At 45.1% G+C, this 22,860-nt stretch overlaps 1 protein-coding gene across 1 annotated transcript in view; it reads right to left on the bottom strand.

The window, feature by feature from the left end:
• Tg (thyroglobulin) overlaps positions 1–22,860 on the bottom strand; it is a 178,488-nt gene that overhangs the window by 154,829 nt on the left and 799 nt on the right. The window contains exons 3-14 of the mRNA XM_034516550.2: positions 21,952–22,049; positions 20,813–21,016; positions 20,319–20,478; positions 13,836–13,942; positions 13,014–13,157; positions 12,622–12,807; positions 9,003–10,100; positions 7,705–8,292; positions 6,409–6,648; positions 2,935–3,072; positions 2,511–2,588; positions 1,894–2,006 (exon numbers count right to left, since the gene is read on the bottom strand). Of these exons, the coding sequence (XP_034372441.2) occupies positions 1,894–2,006; positions 2,511–2,588; positions 2,935–3,072; positions 6,409–6,648; positions 7,705–8,292; positions 9,003–10,100; positions 12,622–12,807; positions 13,014–13,157; positions 13,836–13,942; positions 20,319–20,478; positions 20,813–21,016; positions 21,952–22,049 (3,154 nt within the window). The remainder of the gene's footprint in view (positions 1–1,893; positions 2,007–2,510; positions 2,589–2,934; positions 3,073–6,408; positions 6,649–7,704; positions 8,293–9,002; positions 10,101–12,621; positions 12,808–13,013; positions 13,158–13,835; positions 13,943–20,318; positions 20,479–20,812; positions 21,017–21,951; positions 22,050–22,860) is intronic.

Raw genomic sequence — 22,860 nt, 5'->3', positions numbered from 1 at the left:
CAGATATGCCCTAAGACAGTTAGCTAAACCCCACCTATTGTTAGGGACCCATAAACAGGACCTTTCTGTGTCGGTTTTTTCTCTCCTAATCTGTCTTGTGTCAGCAAGACAATTTCTAGCCTGACAATTCAACTATCTAGCCCTCAGTTTCCCTGACCTAAAGGCCAGGAAACTTAACTAGATTGATTCTCTCTCTCCCTCACCTCTCTCTCTCTCTCTCTCTCTCTCTCTCTCTCTCTCTCTCTCTCTCTCTCTCTCTCTGTGTGTGTGTGTGTGTGTGTGTGTGTGTGTGTGTGTGTAGATATGCACAGGTTGTATTTGTGTATGCATAGAGGTAAAAGGACAGCCTTAGTTGTTCTTCAGGAGCCATTCACCTACTATTTTTAGATTATACATTGACCTAGAACTCACCAAGTAGGTTAGGTCAGCTGGCCAGGGACCCCAGGTATCTGCCTATTTCTGTCTCTTCAAAACTGACATAAGTATGGCACTATATGTTCAATCTTGGCTAGATGGGTTCTGGAGATGAAGGAAAGGTCTTTGTGCATGTAAGGCAAACAGTTTATACACTAAGTCACTCTAGGAACTCCTTCAGCAATTAAGTCCCCTGTCCTACTTCTGCAACTCAAAGCTCTCAGAGCAGAGACAGCTGGAGAAAAGCATCAAGTGGTTGAGTGTGTTGAGTGCTGCACTTATTAGCTGACACTGCCTGGCTTTATGCTATGCTATAGCTAGTCTGAAAACATTGACATTTACCCAACATTTCCAGAAGGCTCACAAACACCTTCACCTCAGGTGAGTCGCAGAATCCACAAGCACTCAAAAGGGGGTGGTAGACTTGGCTGACCTCATCATTCTACAGTGAGAAAGAGGGATCAGATGGCAGGCCCTGGCTAGATGCAGAAGTAAGATTCAGGAACTTTATGTGAGAAAGTTAAAATTGACAATATGAATCTCCATTCATTGAGAACCAAATTGGGTCCAGCTGTTGCCTACCAATTTTTGGAGGTGAAGGGAGGCCAGAGATACAGATATCAGTTTGGATAGTGAGGGTCTTGGGTGTCTACTCAATCTGTGAATCTTCAGGTCACTCACATGCCAGAATCACTCTCCCTGCCCTCAGAAGTTATAGAAGTTACATCTCCTTTCTCGGGAGAACAGCTATGCTGGGGACATTGGGCAGACTTGTCTCTGGGGAAAGGTGATTTGTTAGCCAATATAATAGATTAACTGTATTGGCAAATTTCTCTACAAATTAATCAATAAGAGAGCACATTCATGAAACCTCATGATGGCCACACCATTGCTCAGCATCACATGTCTCCATGAGTTTCTATACTGCCAGGTTCATCTGCTTTTCACAAAGACCTTGGGGACAAACTATGGCAAGTGCTGGGGTCATCAACCCGTTTGCAGGGAGAGAGCACAGGCATGATAAGTAACACAAATTCATTCATTGGAGGTTTTATGTTAGCAAGTCAATAAACTGTGGGCAACAACTGTCAGCCAAAAAGCTAGGAGCCACAGGATGATGCTTTCTTCTTAGGTTATAAACTAATGGACCAAGCATGGTGACATCAGGAAACATGTACTAATCAGTCTTTAAAGGCTTTTGGTGATGCATTTGTCTTTGAAGTCTCAAGATAATCCAAGAACTAGATAAGACAAGAATGTGGCCTAGGCCTTTGTTTAAAACAAAACATAACTGGGACTAGGAAGCTAAGCAAACTGGGCAATGGCACACACATTTAGAAAACCCAGGACACTCATGATCTCCGGTCAGTTTTATACTAAGAATGAACCAGAACTCTTCAAAGTCTACCCTCAGTCAAAGGAGGGCAATGGCAGTGTCACCTTCCCCCTTGAATCCTTCCAGAATGTACAGAAGCTTACCCGTCGGCAGACTGGTGTGAACAGATCTCCTGGACCTGGATTTCTTTGGGATCCAGCCTGTTTCCATGCAGAAATCAACCCATTGGCTCGGGATAGCTCACAGCTTGTGGGGCCTGTGGATAAGAGGGCCTCTGAATTAGCTAATGCCAGACTTCAGACCAGTAGGTGTGTGTTCCACAAAGCTACAACCTCAGGAAAAGCAGGCTGAAGTTCATGGGCAGAGACACATGAGGGGTGTATTGTTGGCTTGGACGTATCAAGTGGGCCATTGATGGTCCAGGAGTGACCCTCAGTGAGAGGCTAGGCTGACAGACTACACATGAAATGGTGATATAATTACAGTTGTTGGGGCTGCCCAGGAGCTGGAACATAGTCATCAGAGACGAGCTCTGTCGCCAGTTTTGGTACATCCCCAGTGAAAACACTACATTGGAAGGCCTAAAGTCATCATAAGCCCCAAACCTGGGGACTTAAAAACAATGTGTCCAAGGTATTCTCACAAACTGGTCTGAAAGGCTAGACCCTAGAGTCCCTCTCAGTTGCATGACCAAGCTAGGTCCAGGATCAATGACTCCATTCTACAGGTCAGATTGAAAATTCCCATGGGCTTTACTTACACTGGGGCATCTGTGAGGAGCGTGCCATCAGTGATCCTGGGATGAATTCTCCCCACCTATCCACACACCAACACTGTCCTGGAAAAGAGCCATAAACTATAAATGCAGAAAGCATGCTGGGGACTCTCCCAACACTTGTTTTGCATTCATAGCAATGCCAGCAAGGTAGACTGTCTGTCCCAGCCCCCTGCCTTACACTGTCCACAATCACAGGGTTTAGCATCTAATATTTCCAGCAAATGACCATTTCACCTTCAAGCTGACTGAAGGTCCCTGCTTCTCTAACACAGGGGAAACAGCTAGTAGTTGAGAAGGTAAGGGTTTGTCCAAGTTGGTAAAGAGGGGTCAATAATCTGGACCACTTGCCTCCCACTGATGGGATCTTTCCTCTAAATATTTATTTGCCCTCCCAAAGTCTCCTTACCTGTCCCAGCATGACACTGAACAGGCTCCCAACCTCCAATAATATTGCATTGTGGCATGTAAGGCCCTGACCTTGGAAGACTGGCTGCTTCATCAGACTCTCCCAGGGAAGCACGGAGACTCTGATAGAAAGTCAAGGCTAGAGATGCAGAGAGAAAAAGCAGAATGTGATAGCTGCCTTGTGGGCTCTGTCCTGAGATACACTGAGAATGCCTCTGAACATACCCTTGTACCCATATAAAACAGCATTCTTATAACCAGACAAATGTTCCTCTTGGGCAGCCAGTAGACACTCAGCAGATCACCCTGTGAAAAAGAACTCTAGACTGCACTTGGAGGAGTTGCTACAGCTCTGTGTGGTAACTTCATAAAGAGTTGATTAGGCTGGTGAGTGGCTTCATGCCCATAGGATTCACTTTACTCTAGAGAAGAATCATGAATATCCAAAGGTACGCTGTATACCAGGTACGTTAACTTTTTGACACTGGGACACTAGATTGTCATTTACAAAGTTCAGTCTCAAGAACTACACACTTGAGTTACCAAAAAACCAAAAGTTACATGTGTCTCATAATGCTTTGAGTAACTTTATGGTTTTGTGTTGGGTTCTATCCCTAGTTATCTTGGGAAACAAGTGGACTTTCAGAGTTTCTGGTTGGATATGACCTGGAAAGGATTAACTGATTCCTTCCCATGGTCCTATGAGGTATTAGCATTTCATCTGACCAGTGGCAAAACTGAGGCATACAGATGACTACTTGGCCAAGACCTCAGAAGAGGACATGGAGGGCAGGCTTTGACCACAGAAGCTGATACACAGCATATCCATCACCCTTGCATGGCTCCTCTGCTCAGCATTCACCCCCCCCCAGGCAATACATCATACATGTACTGATCTAGTTTGTATGTGTGTTCCTCTTCTGGGCTCACATTTAGAATCCTTGGTACCGATATTCATGTTTATCTTTTACAGACACACACACACACACACACACACACACACACACACACACACCAGAAGCCGGCTCATACTGTATGCTGAAGAAATAATTCATCAAGCATGATGGTGCACACTTGTAATCCTAGATGCTGGTGTAACAGAGGCAAGAGGATCTTGAGTTGGAGATCAGCCAGAGCTACAGAGTGAACTCAAGGCCAGTCTGGGAAACTTAATGAAATACAGTCTCAATGTATTTTTGTCTGTTTTTAATTGTAAAAAGAACTAGATGTGTGGCTCAGTGGAATAGTATTTGCCTAACATTTATAAGGGTCTAGGATATATAAAAGTAGTAAAAAGGGAACAACTGAAGGAAAGAAAGAGAGACAGGAGAGAGAAGGCTTTGAAGTAAATACTGCCATGTATGTATGCATGAGTGGAGGGGCAAAGAGAAGTAAGTAGTGGCCAGAGCTCAAAGTCATCTAGTCTGGATCTCCCAGATGCTCACCATAGGTCCCTGTCACCTTTCTACAGTGCTGTGGTTTCTCTCCCACCCACTTTCCTAGTCTGGCATCTAGTGCAAATGGCTAGGGTGTATCTCTTTCTGGGTACCCCAAAGAATTATGCCCTTTGGTGTGTAGCCTTTGTAGTTTTCTGCATTCTTGGGAAGTTCTTCCCATCCTGTTGCATATCACAAATGGTCTTCTTGGTTCCAGGAAGAGACAAACATACAGCCGATAGACACCAGGATGTACATTTGAAGTAGTCTGGTGTTGTGCATGGTGCTATCAAGGCTGGTAAGTTTCTATGTAACTCCTGGTACCATTCCTCTTGTCTATATGCTTAAGAGCAAGTTATTCTACCTCTCTGATCCTGCATTTGCTCATCAGTAAAATGAAGCCCGTACTGACCCAGGGTACATGTTATGCTATAATAAAAGAACTGGTAGGTGACATACATTGAGTTGCTGCCCATACCCCTCCCTGGCTCATCATTTTATAGACACCATCACCCTGTTCCACTAGCCAAATGTGCTCTGTGGCCCCCAATCTCGCCTTGTCCTGGGACCAGAATCCCCAGACTTCAAGGCAAAGAATAGTTTAACTACTTTTTTTCTAGAGTCTTCCTCTTTTTAGCCTAAGGCCTGCAGAGCCAGAGCCTGAAGCTAACAGGAGAGGAACTTCCTAAACTTGATTCTGAGCTTCCCGAGATTGGGCTCTGCTGAAGAAAATGTCACCATGTCACACAGTGACAATTTATGGTAGCAGCAGCTCCTCTGCATTTAGTGCTGATCAAAATGATTGGAGCTATAGGAGTGGCAGGACCATTTCTCCTCCTGAGTACATCAGTCTCAACCCAGGCACAGGATTTAAAATCCCTGCTTTCCTTTGAAAAGGAGAAGCTGCCAGGCTCCTGAAGGAGAGAGAAAGAGCAGCAGTGTGAGAGATGAGCAGGAAACTGTGTAAAGGAAGGTGAGGAAGGTGTGGGGCACTGGCTTCTAGAACAGTTGTCTGGTGAAACAGACTGACTTGTGAGACCCTCTGAGGTTAGAACAAAGACACCATTCCCAAGCCAGTAGCCAGTACCATTAGGGAAGACAGAGAACCTCCAGCTATGTAGGGAATTCACTCTGATGTCATATAAATGTTCTCAAGGAGAGGGCAGCCCAGAACCCTGGACACAACTGAGAAGAGTTGGTACTTAGACAAAGCTCAGAGAGAGAGATTGATCTCAGATTCTATTGAGGTGGAAGTCAGTGAAAACTTATCAGGGTCAGAGTCTCTTGCAAGAGCAGGCTGTAGGCAGAGGAAGGACATCGACTCTCAGTTGAGCTAGGTCTTGGCACTGACTGCAGTTGCTCCATGTTCAGTGGGCAAGGTATTGGACACTACCTGTATGAACTAGACTACTAGGCTTCCTGACCAGGTTCCACAACAAGCAGATGAAATTTAATCACTGGGCTAGTGATTAAAGCAAGACTCAACTTCTCAGTAAAGAATCATGGGTAATATTATATTTTTGTTCTTCTTAAACGTTAACAGAATTAACATGATGACCCAATCATGTACTTGGCATGTGAGTACCTGGTCATGGGCTAGGTTAAAACACTGTGGTGTTGTTGGTAGGCCAAAGGACTGTGACACAAACCTTTGGGACCTGCTCTCAGAATTCCCTGAGCTCAAAGGAGCAACGGGTTCTCAGTAAAGAGGATCAGCTTCCTTCTCCTTCCCTGCAGACTTGGGAGTGAGAGGCAACTTTAAGATAGGCCAAGGGTTGAGAGCACATGGAACGTTTGAACAAGACTACGGTTTTACATGGGCTGCACGTGCCATCTGCAGTACACAATGTGAAGCCCCACATGGGCTCCGCTGAAGCATCATGAATTCTTTTTGTAAAGCTTTGGCTACGGTCACAGAACCACTCTGCCATTCAAGGAACCTGGCAGCTCATGGCAACCAAGTTAAGTCCTAGAAAGCCAGACACAAGCTCTTGCTTCCCCCAAAGAGATGCCAAGAGAATCTTCAACACAACACTCACTGGACTGAGCAGCCAAACGAATGGCATATTCACTCCCACGTAGAAACTTCTCAGAGAAAGCCTCTCGGTTTGGGTAAAGGGGAGGAAGGCCAAGCTCCTCACTGGTCAGCTGGATTCCCTTGGCCACTAAGAAACTCTCTCCCAGCGGAAATGAAGAAGCATTGGAGGCTGAGACAATCTCTTCCATTTCCTTAATAAATTTCAGGACACGACGTTTCATTTCCTCACAGGGGCCAGGACCTAGGACAACACAATGAGCATAGGTAGATTCAGTTACCAAGTCTAGGTCTCTTTGCTTTGTCTTCTTGAACCTCATTCAATCAGCATTCATGGGGAAACCTGCAGAGGATTTGTTATATACAATGTTCACACAATGCCAGGCTCAGTTCGAGTATATTCATAGGCTCTAACCTAATCTGGGTACCAATCTAAGAAGATCCTTAGTCTGTCAAGTCCAAGTTTCATTTATGTTAACACACTGCCCTCACCAAAGAACAACATAAGGAAGAAAGGGTTAAATTGGCTATGATTCTAGGTCACAGCCCATCACTGAGGGAAGTTAAAACAGAAACTCAACAGGAACATGAAGGAAGCACAGATATTTCACATAGCATTACCTCTGACCAAAGAACTTCCTTCAGATCCAAAGAAGTGCAGCAGGAGCCATGGAGGATTTTGTTTGCTGTCTAGCAAGCAACTTATGCTTAGCTAGCTTTCTAACATAGTTTAGTACTACTTGCCTAGGGAATGGTACCGCTTACAGTGGACTGGGCCATACTATACCAATTAATAATCACGAAAATACTTCCGAAGACATATCTATGAGGCAATATAATCTAGACATTTCTTCGAATGAGACTGTCTTCCCAGATAACTCCAGGAGGTCCCAAATTGACAATTAAAACTAACTTCAACACCAAAATATAGATAAAAAACTGAGACCTGCAGAAGTCATATAAGTTGAGCAAGTTCCTCACTAGACAGTTTTTTCAGAACTGCTAGACAGTCTCATCCTACAAATATTGATCTGGATCACCTATCTCTTAGATAGACAGATAGAGAAAGGCGGTTGGGTGAGTGGATGGATGGATGGATGGATGGATGGATGGATGGATAAATTGATAGGTAGTTGGATGGGTATTTGGGTGGATGGGTGGGTGTGAATGGACTGAAGGATAAATGGACAGATAAGTGTTGCCATGATTCCCAGAAATGCCCTGGTCCTACCAAGGCTTTCTCACCAGAAAGCCTTTTCAAAGCAAACATGAAATTGGGTCTCTACATGAGTTAACTCACATGTTGGCATCTCGCCAGGCCTAGTCCGAGTTCCATCCAGTTCCTGACCAGCCTCATCCACACACCAGCAGCTCCTGAGGTTGAAGTGTTCCAAAGGCATGCTAAAGTCTGAGTAAGGCCCTGGGTATTGGCTGAGCTGGCCATTTAGGATCTGCCAAAAGATGTATGGATCCAGGAAAACGTTCTCCCCAGGCTGAGTTGTGGCTCCCTCCAACACTACCTGTGGGACATCTTGAATGGACGGGTACTGTGCTAGCACTGGGAAGATGTTTTGCTGGCCAGCATCATAGAGACTTTGAAGAAAGAGGCTGAAGTTTCTAGAAGCTACTTCTCTGTAGCTCATGATCTTCATCAGCAGTGTGGCTGGACTCAGTTCCTGACCATCACTGTTCTGAGTGTTCCATCGTTCATACCACTCAAAGACCTGTTCATGGGGCCCATCACACTGCACAGGCCTCCACTGGCCACTGGCACTGCACTGGGGGATGTAGACACTGGAGATGGAAGGCACCATGCTGGAGTTAGAGAGCAGAATCCCCACTACCCCAAGGAAAGCTTGTTCAGCCTGTAACTGGCAGACACTGGGACCTGGAGGAGAGCAAGGGACAGATATTTAATAAATTGAATAAGACAGAAAGGCCAAAGTGATAGTTTAACTGTCAGTCTCAGCAACTTGAAAGGCTTAAATTAATGAATGGCATCTAACTTGGTGACTAACCCAGTTACTGGCATGGCCAGTACCATAGAAATGTTTATGTGGAACATTCTGCTATATGTATGTTACATGTTTGTGTATATGTGTGTTTAAGCACATGTGTAGATATGTGGAGGCCAGAGGCTGATGTCTTCCTCGTTCACTCTATGTCTTACTGTTTTAGACAGGATCTCTCACTAAACCTGGAGCTTTTAAATTGAGATAGACTGGCTGGTCAGTAAGTTCCAGCTCTACCTGTTTCTATTCCCCACCAGCACAGCACTGGGGTTACAAATGCACGTTGTTCAAGGTGATTTTGGGGAGATGCGAACCCAGATGCATATGCTGGTGCAGCAAGCACTTTACCAGTTGAGTCTTCATCCCAGCCTAGGTAGGTTCACTTTCTTAATAACAAGCAAGTATCTCTATTTGCTCATTATAATGGCTAATACTGTCCAGGTTTCTGTGGATAATGTTTAGCTAAAGTAACTTTTCCATTTTGCTCTTAAGTCAAGAGCAAACTCGGTTTCTTACAATGTATGTATCAAGTTCTCATCTAAACAAAGACTCAAGAATCTTTAAGGTAAATACCCAACAGACTTACACTGCTTGGGTTCTCCAACTGTACTTTGAGTTCCAGGAATAACCTGGCCTTCAGTGTCAACACAGTAGCATTCTGAGTTGAAGCACTGAACAGGCAGAAAATATCCCTCACTAGTACACGTAGGAACAAAAAATCTGGAGCCAGCAGGCTGAGTGCTTGCAAGGTTTTGCATCTGAGCTCTTTGCTTCTCACACTTGGTGGGACATCTTGGGCGTCCACCTCTGACTCTTGAGCCATCAAGTTCTTTTCCTCGGGAATCTACACACCAGCATTCTCCAGCATAGCACTGGATATCCTCATAGCTTCCTCCACTAGTGCATGATGGGACAAAGAACCTCCCAGGTGTCTGTTTACAGGCCTGAGCACTGAACACCATTTCCATGACATCTCCTAAATCCCTCGCTATATCTTCAGGCACAGAAACAGCACGCTGCAAGAAGACAAGGAATTCTGGAAGTTCCAGGAGAGAAACAAGGAATTTTAAGGCATCTTGGTTCTCCTGTAGATTGACTTTGAAGCCAAAGCTGCCTACAACTGGTTTATTCATAGCAATTGTCATCTCAGGCACACGGAGAGTTTCTGGAGTAGAACTGGAGTCCAACCTCCCAGGGAGTAGTTTGGCTAGATCAGTAGCTCTGTCTCCATCCAGGAAGTCTGGGAGACCAAACTGCTGGAAAAACTGAGTGAAGTTAAATGTGCTTCTTGCACCAAGGGCTCCTGACAAGTTAAATTGGGCAGCATTCACCAAAAATGTCCCTCCAAAGAGGTTTTGCTGGAGTCGCTTGGGGTTGGTGGTGAACTGAAGGGCAAGCCCTGCCAGCTCTCGGGAGGGGAAAATTGCTCTGATGGCTTCTCCAAGTAGACTTCTAGATTCAGAAAGCTGTTGGTAGCGCTCCACAGCTATAGAACGTAGGAGTTCAGAGTCAACAAAGAGCTCCTTGATTCTGGGTGGGCAGGATGTGTCCAATCTGGCACCACTCACAGGTACCAGCCTGTCCTCAGAAGACAAAATGTCCTGCGGACTAAAGTAGTCTGGAGTTTCAAAGTAGAGCCTAGACAAGGCCTGCTGCCTTTCTGAGGCACACGACTGATCTTCAGCTGCATGAAACAGTTAAAAACACAGTTAGCTGACCAATTGGTCCTGAGGGCCCTTCCTCCACTATGTCATCATCCCTCTGATAGTAAGATGTCCAAGATTCACACCCACATTGTGGACCATTCAGTTTTCTGTTTGTTTGATTTTTTTTCTGTGTAGCCTTGGCTGTCTTAGAACTCGGTAGACAAGGCTGGCCTGAAATTCAGAGATCCACCCACTTCTGCCTCCCCAGTGCTGGGATTAAAAGCATGGGCCATTACCACCTGGACCATTCCTTTTCTGTATTCATACCTGCCTTCCCTTCTCCCTTGTGCCACCCCTTGGGGCTAGTTCTGAGGGTGAGTATTCCTGTCCCTATGACCACTTGGCCACCTCAAACCAGACTGATGCTTTTCTACAGCAAGTCTGTGAGACACAAGCCCGCTTTTTGAAAACCTGGCTACCCTTGTGTTGGTTTGAATAGTGTCCCCTAAGGACATTTCTCTACTTGGGGGTTCCTAAATGTGAATTGAAAACAAGGTCTTGATAGATATAATTAAGTTAAGATAAGGTCATCTAGACTAGGATGGGCTATAAGTCCAATGGTTGGTATCTCTGTAAGAAAAAACACAGCAAAGAGGCCATGTGAGGGTCAAGACACAGACTAGAATAGTAGATGCAGCCATGAAGCCAAGGAATGCCACAAACTGCCAAGTATAATATCCCAAGGGAGTGTGGACGACCCTGTCCCTACCCTGACTCCTGAATTCCAGTACAAGAATTCCAGTATGTGAGAGAACAAATTTCTGCTGTTACAGGCACCCACTGTGTAGTGATTGGTTCTGGCAGCCTTAGAAGCCCAGTTTGCTAACAAAGTGCTATTCGTGTTGCTAAGCTTCTGCTTCCCAGCTTTCTCTTGCTGGAATTCTCAGTGGCCTTTAATGCTTCACCATATGCTCTTCCTGTGACTCTCTAGTTCCTCTGGTGTCCACTTTATTATAGTCTCTTTCAGAATGAGGCAAGTACCAGCAATGCTGGCTGCACTTTATATAAGTAATAATTTTCTATATTGTGATATATTTCATGAAAAACACAGCATATTCCATTATTTTCTTCTTTTCTATATTATAATACTAAAGTGCTGAGCCAGCAGGCACACTTGTTGTACCCCTTGGGCTTCTTGGTCTTTCTGTGAAATTGCTAGTGAAAAGGTAACTGACTCAGTCAACTCTGTGTGGTCAGGACATTCTGTGAAAGTGTTTTTGGGAGAAAAAAATAACTCAAGCATCAGTTTGGCTCTCTTCACATAGGTGGACGTAAGCAAGTTCCATTCCCTTCCACAAATCCACAAATCTTAGAAGACCTTCTAAACCACCACCCACTCTCAACTTATAAAAATAATTCTTTCCTTTGGATTCACACAAATGCCAAAAAGGAAGCCAGCCAATTTCCCTCTGTAACCAAGCAACAGAGAAAGAACTGGAACACGTAGAAGGGTGTCTCTGTGTGTGTGTGTGTGTGTGTGTGTGTGTGTGTGTGTGTGTGTGTGTGCTGGCAACATATAAAGCTGAGCAGATCCCTCAGCAAGGCCGCTGCACTCTGTAACTGATCTCACAGGAGGCACTGAGGAAGTGAGTGCACAGCGTCGCTTCCCCTTCTACACTGAGAGCTGAGGCCCTCTACATATTTGTTATGTGCTGCTACGAAATCAGACAAAGAAAGAGTGAAAGCTCAAACCCACCCAAGCCTTCATCAAAGCTCCTGCTTTGACTTGGAAAGCCATGGCTCTTCGTTTTCACCCAAGGACTTCGGGGTACAACGTTCTCTAGGTTTTGATGTAGCTGGGTGGTGCTCTCAAATACTTCCATTGCAAGGCCTTAAACTTTTCTTTATCTCAGGTCCAAAGCTTCCCCCAGCTCCTCCCTTAACACTGCTGGGAGGCATATATCCCCCACACAGCCCAACAGGCTTCTCCACAATAAACCTCACATTAACCTCACTCCCCTCCAGCATGAAGCCCAAGCCTGGGTTATGAGGAAGGCTACATTCTTCCTCCATCCTGCCTTTCCGTCAAGTCACAACATGCACTCCCTACTCCAACATTGTCTCTGCCATCCTTGCAGCTTCAGAGCCTATAGGAAGAGCCTTTATTACAGGGACTCTGGGAAACTGTCCCTCACCCATGAAATCTTCCTTAGTGCCTTGAAATAGTACTAACAAGCTTTCCCTTGGTGCTGTGTCAGCTGCCTGTGCACACACTCCATCCACAGGACATGACAACTTAGCTCTCTTCTTTTTTGTTATCTATGAGTCCCCTGGTATTCCTTAGGATTTCTGAGAAAGTAACTATATCTGACACAAGACCAAAATCCCACTTCGAGTTAATAGCAGCAGACTGCCTTCAGTCATACACAGCTTGAAGGACCTCTGGGGGATATTCAGTCAGTAGTTGATTAGTGAGCTCCTGAGAGACTGATGTGAAGAAACAAAGACAGTAATAGGCTCTGAGGAGAGCAGAACGTTCACCCCTGAGAGGAAACTTACCGCAAGATGGTGGCTGCCCTTGTTGCCGAGTTCCAGGAATCTCTATCCCCTGGGCATCCACACACCAGCACATCCCTTCTGTCTGGCACTGAACTGCTTGGTAGCGACCATCTCTGTGGCAGCTGGGGATGTATGGATGACCAAAGCTGGTGGCAGCAAACTGTTCCACCTCACACTTAGTGGGACCTAGAAGAGACCACACAGCAAAGAAGGCATTCATAGTGAATGAGGTCTGTGTGTTCACAGCCTGCATGGGTATTTGATGCCCCAGAGCTACCCCTAAACTTACTCTGATGTAACGACCATGCAGATGAAAGTGACCCCAAGACCCAAGATCAGCTTCTGCTGATTTCACAGCAGAAGCACATGTCTCTTGCTAGCTAGTTACTTACATCGGAATCTGCCAGAGATGACTAATTGAATGGCCAGGAATCGTCTCTGCAATATCCGATACATGGTGCTTTGAGTGAAGGTGGAGGCCTGGTCCAAGCCAGCAAAAATGGTGTCATAAATTTCATCCAGTAACAACTCCAGTCCTAGGAATGTGTAGATAGCATTTCAGGTATTGGTTCCTCAGGAAATAAAGCTCTAACTTTGCTGAGCTGACAGATGTCAAAAGGTCAGAATCTGTAGATTCTGTAGATAAACAGCATTATATGGTCCAGCCAGCTATATCTATCCTTTAGCCATTACAAATTGTCATCACCTACAAAGTTTATGCTCAAAAATCATGCAACAGATTTACATAATAATAACACAAACAGTGACAACATTTTAAATATGTTTGTGATTTTTGTAGGGTCACATCTCTCGTTATGCTGGCTGCCATATTATGCCCGACGTGGTCCCTGGGCCATGGGTTGGACATGCCTGGAATAATACTCTAATGGTTTCTAAAGTCAAGGTTGCTGTCGTAGCTGTGCTGATCTGACAGCACAGAAGAGTGCTACATAGAGAATGAGACTGATAACGTGTCCTGTCTTCCACTAGCCACACAGCAAGGTGGGCACCTCTTTCAGCCGGCAATGGCACTGTACAAGCAAGCAGAAGCTTCGGCAGCTAACCACAGATGAAAGCTGGCTAAGGCTATGTCTTCTTTCACACTCAAAGCAACCTAACCCAGATGTAGAACTCTAGTGCAATTTCTGCCTTAGGCACTACAGCCCAAGAATTACACTTGATCCCTTCACATGGCCAGAAGTGTGGCTGATTACCTGTCTCAGCCAGCTCCCGACCCTGGCTATCAGCACAGTAACAGTACCCAGACACTTCAGGGAACCTGCTCCGGAAGGAACTGAAGGTCACAAATGCATCTGGAAACCTGTCAGAGAGGAAGATGCTTGGTCACCATTTCATAAAATACCAGCCATCTTCAATTGAAATCAATGTGGCAGAGTCCTCGGCCGCATTTGCAGCTCTTTCCCACTGGGTTTACTTAGCCAAAGCAAGGGTAGACTACACTTAGCTGTCATCTACCAACCATCCCTTTTCCTTATTTTCCATATTTTGCTAATTTGTGTCCACACACATGTCTCAGAGGACCAGAGAGAAAACAAGTCATGAGCACTACATCGGCTTCCCCAACAGAATAATCAGAGTGCAAAGACCAGGTTTTCTTTACAGGTATGGGACAGGCTGTAAAGAGTCTCATTTTGTGTGAGCAACTGCTTCTAGGGCTTTTTACAATTTTCTAAAAGCCTGTAATGGAAAAGCCAGACTCTGTTGCAGGAGATCTGTAAGGAGAAAATGTTTCCATTCCATCATTAAACACCATGAAATCAAAACGATTTCACCATTTGTGTCTGTCAGCTGAAGAAATGCTTGTCTTTACGATGATGTCATACCTGGCAATTGCTACATGGAACTCATTTGCTGGGTCCCCATCTTTGCATATGAGGAGACTAAAGTACTGAGAGTCATTGAGAAGGTCTGAGATGTCCCTCATGTCCTATGTAACTAGTCTATTACATCCAAGTGCCTGTTTCTAAGCTGTGTCTGAAAACCTAGTGTAGTATGTCACTCTCTGCACAGAGTTCTCTTGCTACATAGTATCTTCTAGCAGAATATGAAAAGCAATGTGCATGCCAAATGGTGAAGAAATGAAGAGAATCATAGTATTCCTGCCACATTGGAGAGTAATACTCATAAGCAAGCAAAAAGGGAGCCGTTCAGAAGGGATAGGTATAAGACAGCAAATACACACAGCATGCTCATTACCATGAAAAGTCAGCTCTGGGCGTAGGAGGAGCACTCTGTGATTCTGAGCATGGGCAGACACAAGTATTAGTCAACTCAAATGGAAGTTATGAACATGATGTGGGCTGGTTCATTACCCAAAGGCCAAGTTTCCTTTACCAATACATGAAAGTGCTTTAGAATTACAGATCTATTACCATATTTCTTGTCCATTATTGTGGTATTATTTTCATCTCATCTTTAAGAAGGCCAAGGAACCTTGAATAAGTGTGGAAGAATTCTTGCCCTGGCCTACCACAGTGATTGTCACTATTACTGCTACTCAGAAACAGTAACAACACTGTATAGGTATCAGTCAGACAGTCTGCCAGGCATTTTTTCATAGTCTATGAACAAGGGCATCCTGAGTCTCTGTCTGTTGTTCCAGAATAGTAAGATGTCCACTTAAATAGAGTGGGTCCTTTGGGGGGCCCCACCTACAACTGGCAGTGACCTTGAGTTTCTGTTACATTTACAACTTGATTTAATACAATCTAACTTTGTGAGTAGGTTTTTGAAATGATGCCTCCACTTGTGAGTTTGAGGGCTCCTCCTACAGGATAGTCATTTCCACTGTTCTAATGGCTTAGTTGTTGCCTCTTCAACTGGAATTGTTGACTTATCACTATGACAGATCCCTTACCTTACATCAGTCAAAGAAAGGCAGAGTCCTAAAACTGAACTGCCAGAGCCGGTGAAGGACAGCTTGGTTCCATCTCCATTTCTAGGTCTGATGGATTTGGCCTAAGAAGGCTTCCAAAACAGGAAACTTGGAGCCACATTCTAAAGCTACCTCTGGCCATTTGAGCAGGATACAATGAAAGACTTAGTTAGAAGGATCACTGACATGTCTCTAACATCTAGAGAAAACATACCCAAAGAGTAGGCAGGAGAAAAAATAGATAGGTGGGTAAGTCTAAGGGGAGGAAGAAACAAGGGAGAGCATGCCAAGACCCAGAATATCCATCACTGAAATTGAGTTTGTGGCTGCTGCTTACGAGCACTGTCTTGAGGTGAGATCTGGCTTCCTGGGCAGAAAAGGTTGTCAAACTATATAGGCAACGGTGCTCTGTCACTGTTCCGTTGGTAAGAACCCAAGAGCCATAGCTCCTTCCATCCTTAAGAGAATAAAGGGGTATGTTTGCCTAAAATACTGGGTTATTCTCAGACTTAAAAAATATTTTTTCCTCTAGTTATAGCCAGAGCTCAGAGGCAAATATAAATCCCCTTACACTTCTATAACTTTAATGAAAGATTGTTCTGGATCAATTTTTCCCCCTACTTTTTATTTTATTGTCTCACGTTATCTTCTCCATGATTTCCACTAACCTCTCCTGTTCCATTCTAGGAATATACAAAGAAAGAAGGAAGATAAAACAAACACGCTTAGTAAAATGAAAATGAGAATCCTAGAGTTGGGGCAAGTTTAGGCATCTGTGAGTTTGCACTCAGATTCAGCTACGCCAGACTTAGATTACAAATAAAGCCCCGTGGAATCTGAATGGCTGGATGGAACCTTGTTGTTTCCATAGTACCATCCATGCCTCTGGGTACCTTGCAACACTCTCCACAACATTAGATTCTCTAACTCTTCTCATGAGCAGTCCTTCAGAAACTTAACCCACAACTAACGTATTAGTAAATTAACAGTGTATTTATTCTCTCCTGGGCTGGGGCAAATAGTCTTTAGGAGAGAGCCATACACAGCATAACATGGCACACGAGTCAAATTGGCCACCATAGGTGGTCTTGAAGGTGACTAGGTGATCTGCCTGTGAAGATTTCCTCATAGTCTTCCCTTATTTCAATTATGATGCTTCAGTACATGTCAAGGTGTTCCTGACTCTCTCCAAAAGATAACAGGTGTACTAGGGCATTTTAGGTGAGGCTTGTTGCTACTAAGCAGGCAGGGCAAGCATAGAAATTAGTGATAAGGGCTGCTTCAAGTTCTACAGGGTAAGACAGAGTCCCACAGCTGTGACCAGACCGAGGCCATAAAGAAAACGAACAATCCAAAGGAGCCAGAATGGCTACTTGCTATCACGTCGTGATAATCACGTTGCTATAGTGAGTAATGCCTTGTCCTCATAGAGAAAACCTACAATGGTCAAGTTCAATCACGAATCATAGCAAAGCATATTAAGACCTCACAGGGGATTGGGAAGAACTGTTCCTGAATCCCAGCATCTCTAAGACCCAGGAAGTAGATTTCCAAAGATTTCCCTCCCAAAACTATTTTCAAAAATCTACTCAGAAAGGAGTAATCCCTGACTCTCCTCTCCTGCGCTTCTAAATGTTTCTTCCCCACATTCCAAAGTTCTGTGTGATAGATATGCCTCCAATACAGCTCCGCCTCCCAAGCGCTATGCCCTCCTAACATGGAGCCACCATCATCCTCTCAAAACTTGGTACTCAGTGCAATCTCATTATCCACTCTGCTCTTTCCTACCCTGGCTCATTCTTTTTAAAGTCTGGGAATCTGGTGGTGTTTATGCAATGTCCTACCAACTCGAATCCTCACCCTACTCCCAGGCCTTCAAATATTTGAGGCAATGTCAAGGACATACAGAACAAATTACCCATTGCTTATCTGAAACCCAACTGCACCTGGCTGTCCTATATCTGTCAACCACAGGTGATCTGGGCCTATTGCATGAGGATTCTACAGCTCCTTCCGCTGGCCCAAAGGAGTCACTGGGCCTGGGGCAGCCAGATCTACATAGTAACAGAAAATTCCTGATTACCCCTGGGCTTTTGATAATCAACCACCCAATCGTTCCCATGACCTTTCCAGAGCAGAAGTTGTTCAAAGATATGCTTGAGAGAGAGAGAGAGAGAGAGAGAGAGAGAGAGAGAGAGAGAGAGAGATCCCATTTCAGAAGTGATTGCTTTTGTTTGCATTAACAGTGAGTACTTGATTCTCAACGTTTGTGTTTAACTAGACTGCCCTCTTGTGGTATTACCTGTGAACTGAGCCTCAATCTCAACTTACTTGCCCCCTGTAAAGATCTTTAATGCAATCACCAAATCTCTAAATTGGGGTTGTAGACTCACTATGTGGAAGACTCTGTGCCTTGTGCTGTATGAGAAGAGAAATGAATCATATAAAAACAGACAAGTGACAATTTTCTATACACCCCTAAAGCCTACCATGTATCCCAGAGTGAGCTCTTTAAAGTCTTCCAGACTACACTTTCTAATTATGTCTGTCTTAAAGCTGAAATCTGTAAAACACCTTGGATACAGTTAGAATTCAGTTGGATGTGAACTGAGGATGCCTGGATTGCACAGAGTAGGTGAGCATTTGGTGAGTTGTGCTGCCTGATGGTCCTGTGCTCCCAGTTAAGCTAATCTGTCGTCGCCTGGAGGTGGGGGAGGGGGATCTAACCTACATTTTCTAAAACTGGGTGAAGCACGAGAATTCCCTGCAGATGATCACGTTGGTATGATACATATTCTCAGTGGTTTCATAAGTGAAGTTTTGGGAGAGCTTAACCTTGGCCCCGTAAATTTAGCACAAGCTTCCATTTCCCTGCAGAGAACACTGAGGAGGCTCTGGGACGGTAAGTGATCGGGTAACGTTGCAAAGTATAGGCAGTTGAAGACTGAAGGTGGCAGAGGTAAAGGCTACGGGGCAGGATTGTTCTGGAAACAAAGTTGTCAGGGGAGTGTGGTGGCCAAACTCCGAGGGACCTAGGACACAGGAGGGTTTGGTACAAAGCAGGTAGCTCAAAGCTAGCTTCTTGACCACATAGACAAATACATCCAACCTCCAAACCTCAGTATTTACAACCACACTACGCATTTTGTGTTTAGGTTGAAGGTTTGAAATCACTGATACTGAGCTTTGTGGAAACCTTTCAGGATGTGATTTAATGAAACTGCCAAGCTTCTAAGGTATTATGCAACTCAGATCAAGTTTGTCTGTGGGACCAGCACTTGGGGCATGGTCTGTGACCCTTCTGGCACAACACATGGGAACATTCTTTCTCACACAGAAACTGGCTGTTCTGGAAGGCGGCCACATGGAGGCTCAGGTTCTCCCAAAGAATCCATAGCAGTGTTCACACAAGCTGGTGCTTTCTTTCTTTCTTTCTTTCCTCCTTTCTTTCTTTCTTTCTTTCTTTCTTTCTTTCTTTCTTTCTTTCTTTCTTTGTATTCAGAATGATCTAATGTCATTTAAAGTCTTCATGGCCCTTCTTTTACAATCATTGGGTGCTCTAGGGTGGCCAAATACCTTCTGTATATGTGGGTCCGAGTATATAGATGCTTCTCATTTTATGTTTGTTATTTAAACAGGAAAGTCTTTTACAAGTGCACACACATACTGAACTTACAGAAGTATGTGCATATCATCATACCCATGCTCTTTAATGATCTCTTTTTCCTTTGATGGGGATCCTTCTGTCCACTCTTGCACTGCAGCCCCTATCTCCAAGTGGCCCTCAATAACTTCACCTTACCCTCTGCTTTTGGTTTTACCCAGACCTAGCATGCTCATCTGATCATAGGATCACATGTGCGTACATATAAAGAACCTTTTTGCTATTTGTTTTGAGTAATTAACTTCTGCCCTTGTCCTGCCCGTTTAGATTGAGTTAGTATAACAGACTTCGGAACCCTGTTCAAGTCACCTTCTCCAGCTCTGGTGCCATATTTGAGCATCCATACGAATATTTGTGGTGTATTACATTTAATCAGCAGCTCTCCCTGTTGGATGAGTGGTCACTTTCCCCCTCAGTTCTCTGCTAGGATGGAGAACAATGCAATAAATACTGAGATACGTCGTTCTCCATAGTGTTTTCATTTACGTGGTGGGCTGGTGAGGCACAGAGTCCATGTATGTGGTGGTTTGAGTGAGAATGGCCCCCATAGACTCATAGATTTGATCACCAGGGAATGACACTATTAAAAGATTAGGAGGTGTGGCCTTGTTGGAGGAAGTGGATCACTGGCAGTGGGCTTTGGGGATTCAAAAGCCCGTGCCAAGCCCACAGTCTCTCTCCCTTGCTCTCCACAGTCTCTCTCCCTTACTCTCCCTCTCTCCCTTGCTCTCCCTCGCTCTCCTTCCTACCTTCTTTCTCTCTCACTCTTTCGATCTCTGCCTATGGATCAGGATGCAGCTCTCAGTTACTGCTCCAGCATCTGCCTACATGCCACCATCCTTCCCACCATGATGATAATAGGCTAAACTTCTGAAACCGTACGCAAGCCCCCAATTAAATGCCTCCTTTTATAAGAGCCGTGGTGTCTCTTCACTGACAAAGAGCATGTAATTGTAATTTCAATAGCTTGTCCCAGCTGGCTTTGTTAAAAGTGCTGCTGACAGGCTGAACTTGCCTGTCAATGACAGATGAGAGCCATGCTACACGTGACACGTGACACTCCCAGATCCTGATGCAAACATAATCTTGAAGAGCCAAGGAGAACCTGAGTGGCCCCCCTCCCCTGAGGGTCCTTACCTGTTGTAGTTGTGGATCAGATCAAAAATCATCATGTCTGTGGTGTTGACAAACTTGCACTGGACAGGCATAAACTCCCCATCTGCAGCACACTGGGGTGGCGACTTGTCTCCTACTCCATGGAGGAGACGACGGCTTCGTATCTCACAGCTCCGCGGACCTAAACATATTCATGCAAAGCTGTTCCATTCTTATGCATGGGTAGGTACATATGTAGGTACTTATGCTACCCATGTGACCCATGGAAGCCCACTAGTGCCCCAAATAGGCCACTGAAGGCTCACAAAGCATTTGTTGGCATTGTGTTTGGGCTTACAGTTGTCAGCCAGCAAAAAAAAGTATGCGCGGAATGACCTAAAGTCATGCAACTGCCTCTGTGACAGTTTTCCTCTCCATCAAAAGCCAGGCACTCTATTTTGTGAGCCATGTGATTTGTGGGGAGTCAAACTGTAGCTCAACCCAGGGATTTTGGTGCCCATAACAGTGACACTTACACCGTGTTGGCCTGCCCCGCTGGCGGGTGCCGTACACCTCCATCCCCTCTGTGTCCACACACCAGCATTGCACTTGCTGCAGGTCACACTGCACTGGTGCATAGTTCCCTGAATCCTGGCACTGAGGAAGGTAGAGAGCATCTGTGCTGTTAATGTAGCTGCTCAGCAGGATCTGTTGCTTGTGTAGCTGGCAGAAGGACAGACCTGGGGCACAAAGAAAAGCATCAGCAGAGGGCTATCGGGGAGCACGAAGGATTAAGATTGAGCCCAGGAGGACCCTTTCTCCCCGGGGAACATTCAGCCAAACATTCAGAAGGCTCTGACATCTTGAGACTGAGTTGGAGCGAGATGGCTCTCACAAGTGCCCTGGCACTGTAGAGGAGCTCCTGGTAAGGTTAACAGAGTATCTGACTTCAGGATTTCTGTGTTACCTGAAAAGCTGCGTCACTACTCTGCACTTCTCTTCCTCTCTACAAGTGAGAAGACAGCTGCCTCCCTCCAGATGTGGGAGGAAAAGCCAGTTTGTGTTTGCTCCAAGGGAATAGCTACCATGCACCAAGCTTATCGCATTGCCTGGGTGAAGCAGGGTCTCTGTTCAGTTTGCATATTGGAGTTGGGTGTGTGTAAATCAGAGACAACAGGTGACTTTGGTTAAGGTCATGATGTCAGAGAGTATGAAGGACTGTTAGGGTCCCCAAACCAGCCATGCTAGTCACATAAAACCAAAGACTCAGATAGAGCTATCATCTACGGAAAAAGAGCATCCCTTTAAGCCTTGCTTTCACCATGGGATAGAACTTTGCTGAGTGCTGACCTTGCCTGGAACCCTTCGATGTCTACTGGTCATAATTGACTCAGTGCTGGAACAGTGGCTGGCTCTTGGGAAGCACTTGCTAGCTACTGACTAGGCTTGAGTGTCTCATATGTTTTTTTTTTTTTTTTTTTTTTTTTTTTTTTTTTTTTTTTTTTTTTTTATAGTGGTCTTTAGGAAACTGGATCTTCTGCATATTCAATGATGAGAAGCTAGCAGCCCTTAGGGAGACATGCCCAATTCACTTACTTAAGCCTAGTGCTCGTCCCTAGATGTGAGGTGTCCCAGTATAATGACCCCTGTTCCACTGGATGCCTTTGTTACTCACAGGCTGTTGGCCTCCCCAGCTGCCTGCTGCCAGGTACTTCCCTGCCATCAGAATCTACACACCAGCAAGACTGGCCATCATTTTGACATTGGACCGTCCTGAAGAGAGAAATATCATGTGATTCCCATAATGCCTATCTGAAGGCACATTCTGCCTCCAGCTCACGGAGGCCAGAGGCTAGCAAGTCACAGAAAAGCCAGAGTTGTGATTACACAAGGCCATGCAGTGAGTTCCTAGGGCAGGGAAGGCAACAACGAGAGTTGCAGCATGGCTTGGGGTAGAAGGTGGTGAAGGAGACACAAGATTTTCCTGGAAACAAGGCAGGCCTGAAACTTGAGAGAGAAACATACACAAAGCTGGCAAAAGGGAGGGATACTTCTTAACTCCTCCCTCACAATCTTGAATCTGCAGCAGGAGGGATACTTCTTAACTCCTCCCTCACAATCTTGAATCTGCAGCAGAAGTTCTAACTAGAATTAGCCAGTGGATCGTGCCTCCAGGAAGCTCGAATAAGATACAGAACCAGGGTGGGTATTCCATAGCTAGAGATGAGGACCCTGCATGTGACTGCACGGCAGAGGGGAATAAGGACTCTTGCTCCATCGAGAAGAGAAATTTAGACTCTAACCTCACTCTACATGGAAGAATATAGTCCCAGGACCTACGATTTGTCAGGGTACCTGCAAAAGCCCCTTTCAAAGAAGAGTTCTCTGGAGGAAAATGCCCTAGCAGTCCAGGCAGGCTATGAAAACAGGGTTGCCCAAGTAACAGGCTGTTCCCGTTTTGCCCAACAGAGAACTGGGGGACGGGTGCCTTGGAGTAAGTACCCTTACCTCTATCTGGGCTTTACTGAAAGGTCTTACACACAATGTTGTAAAGCAATTAAGATAAAGTTTCAGCAAGATTTGG

The sequence above is a fragment of the Arvicanthis niloticus genome, chromosome 13 (genome assembly GCF_011762505.2).
Source record: "Arvicanthis niloticus isolate mArvNil1 chromosome 13, mArvNil1.pat.X, whole genome shotgun sequence".
NCBI lineage: Eukaryota > Metazoa > Chordata > Mammalia > Rodentia > Muridae > Arvicanthis > Arvicanthis niloticus.
This window is presented reverse-complemented; position numbering and strand designations above follow the sequence as displayed.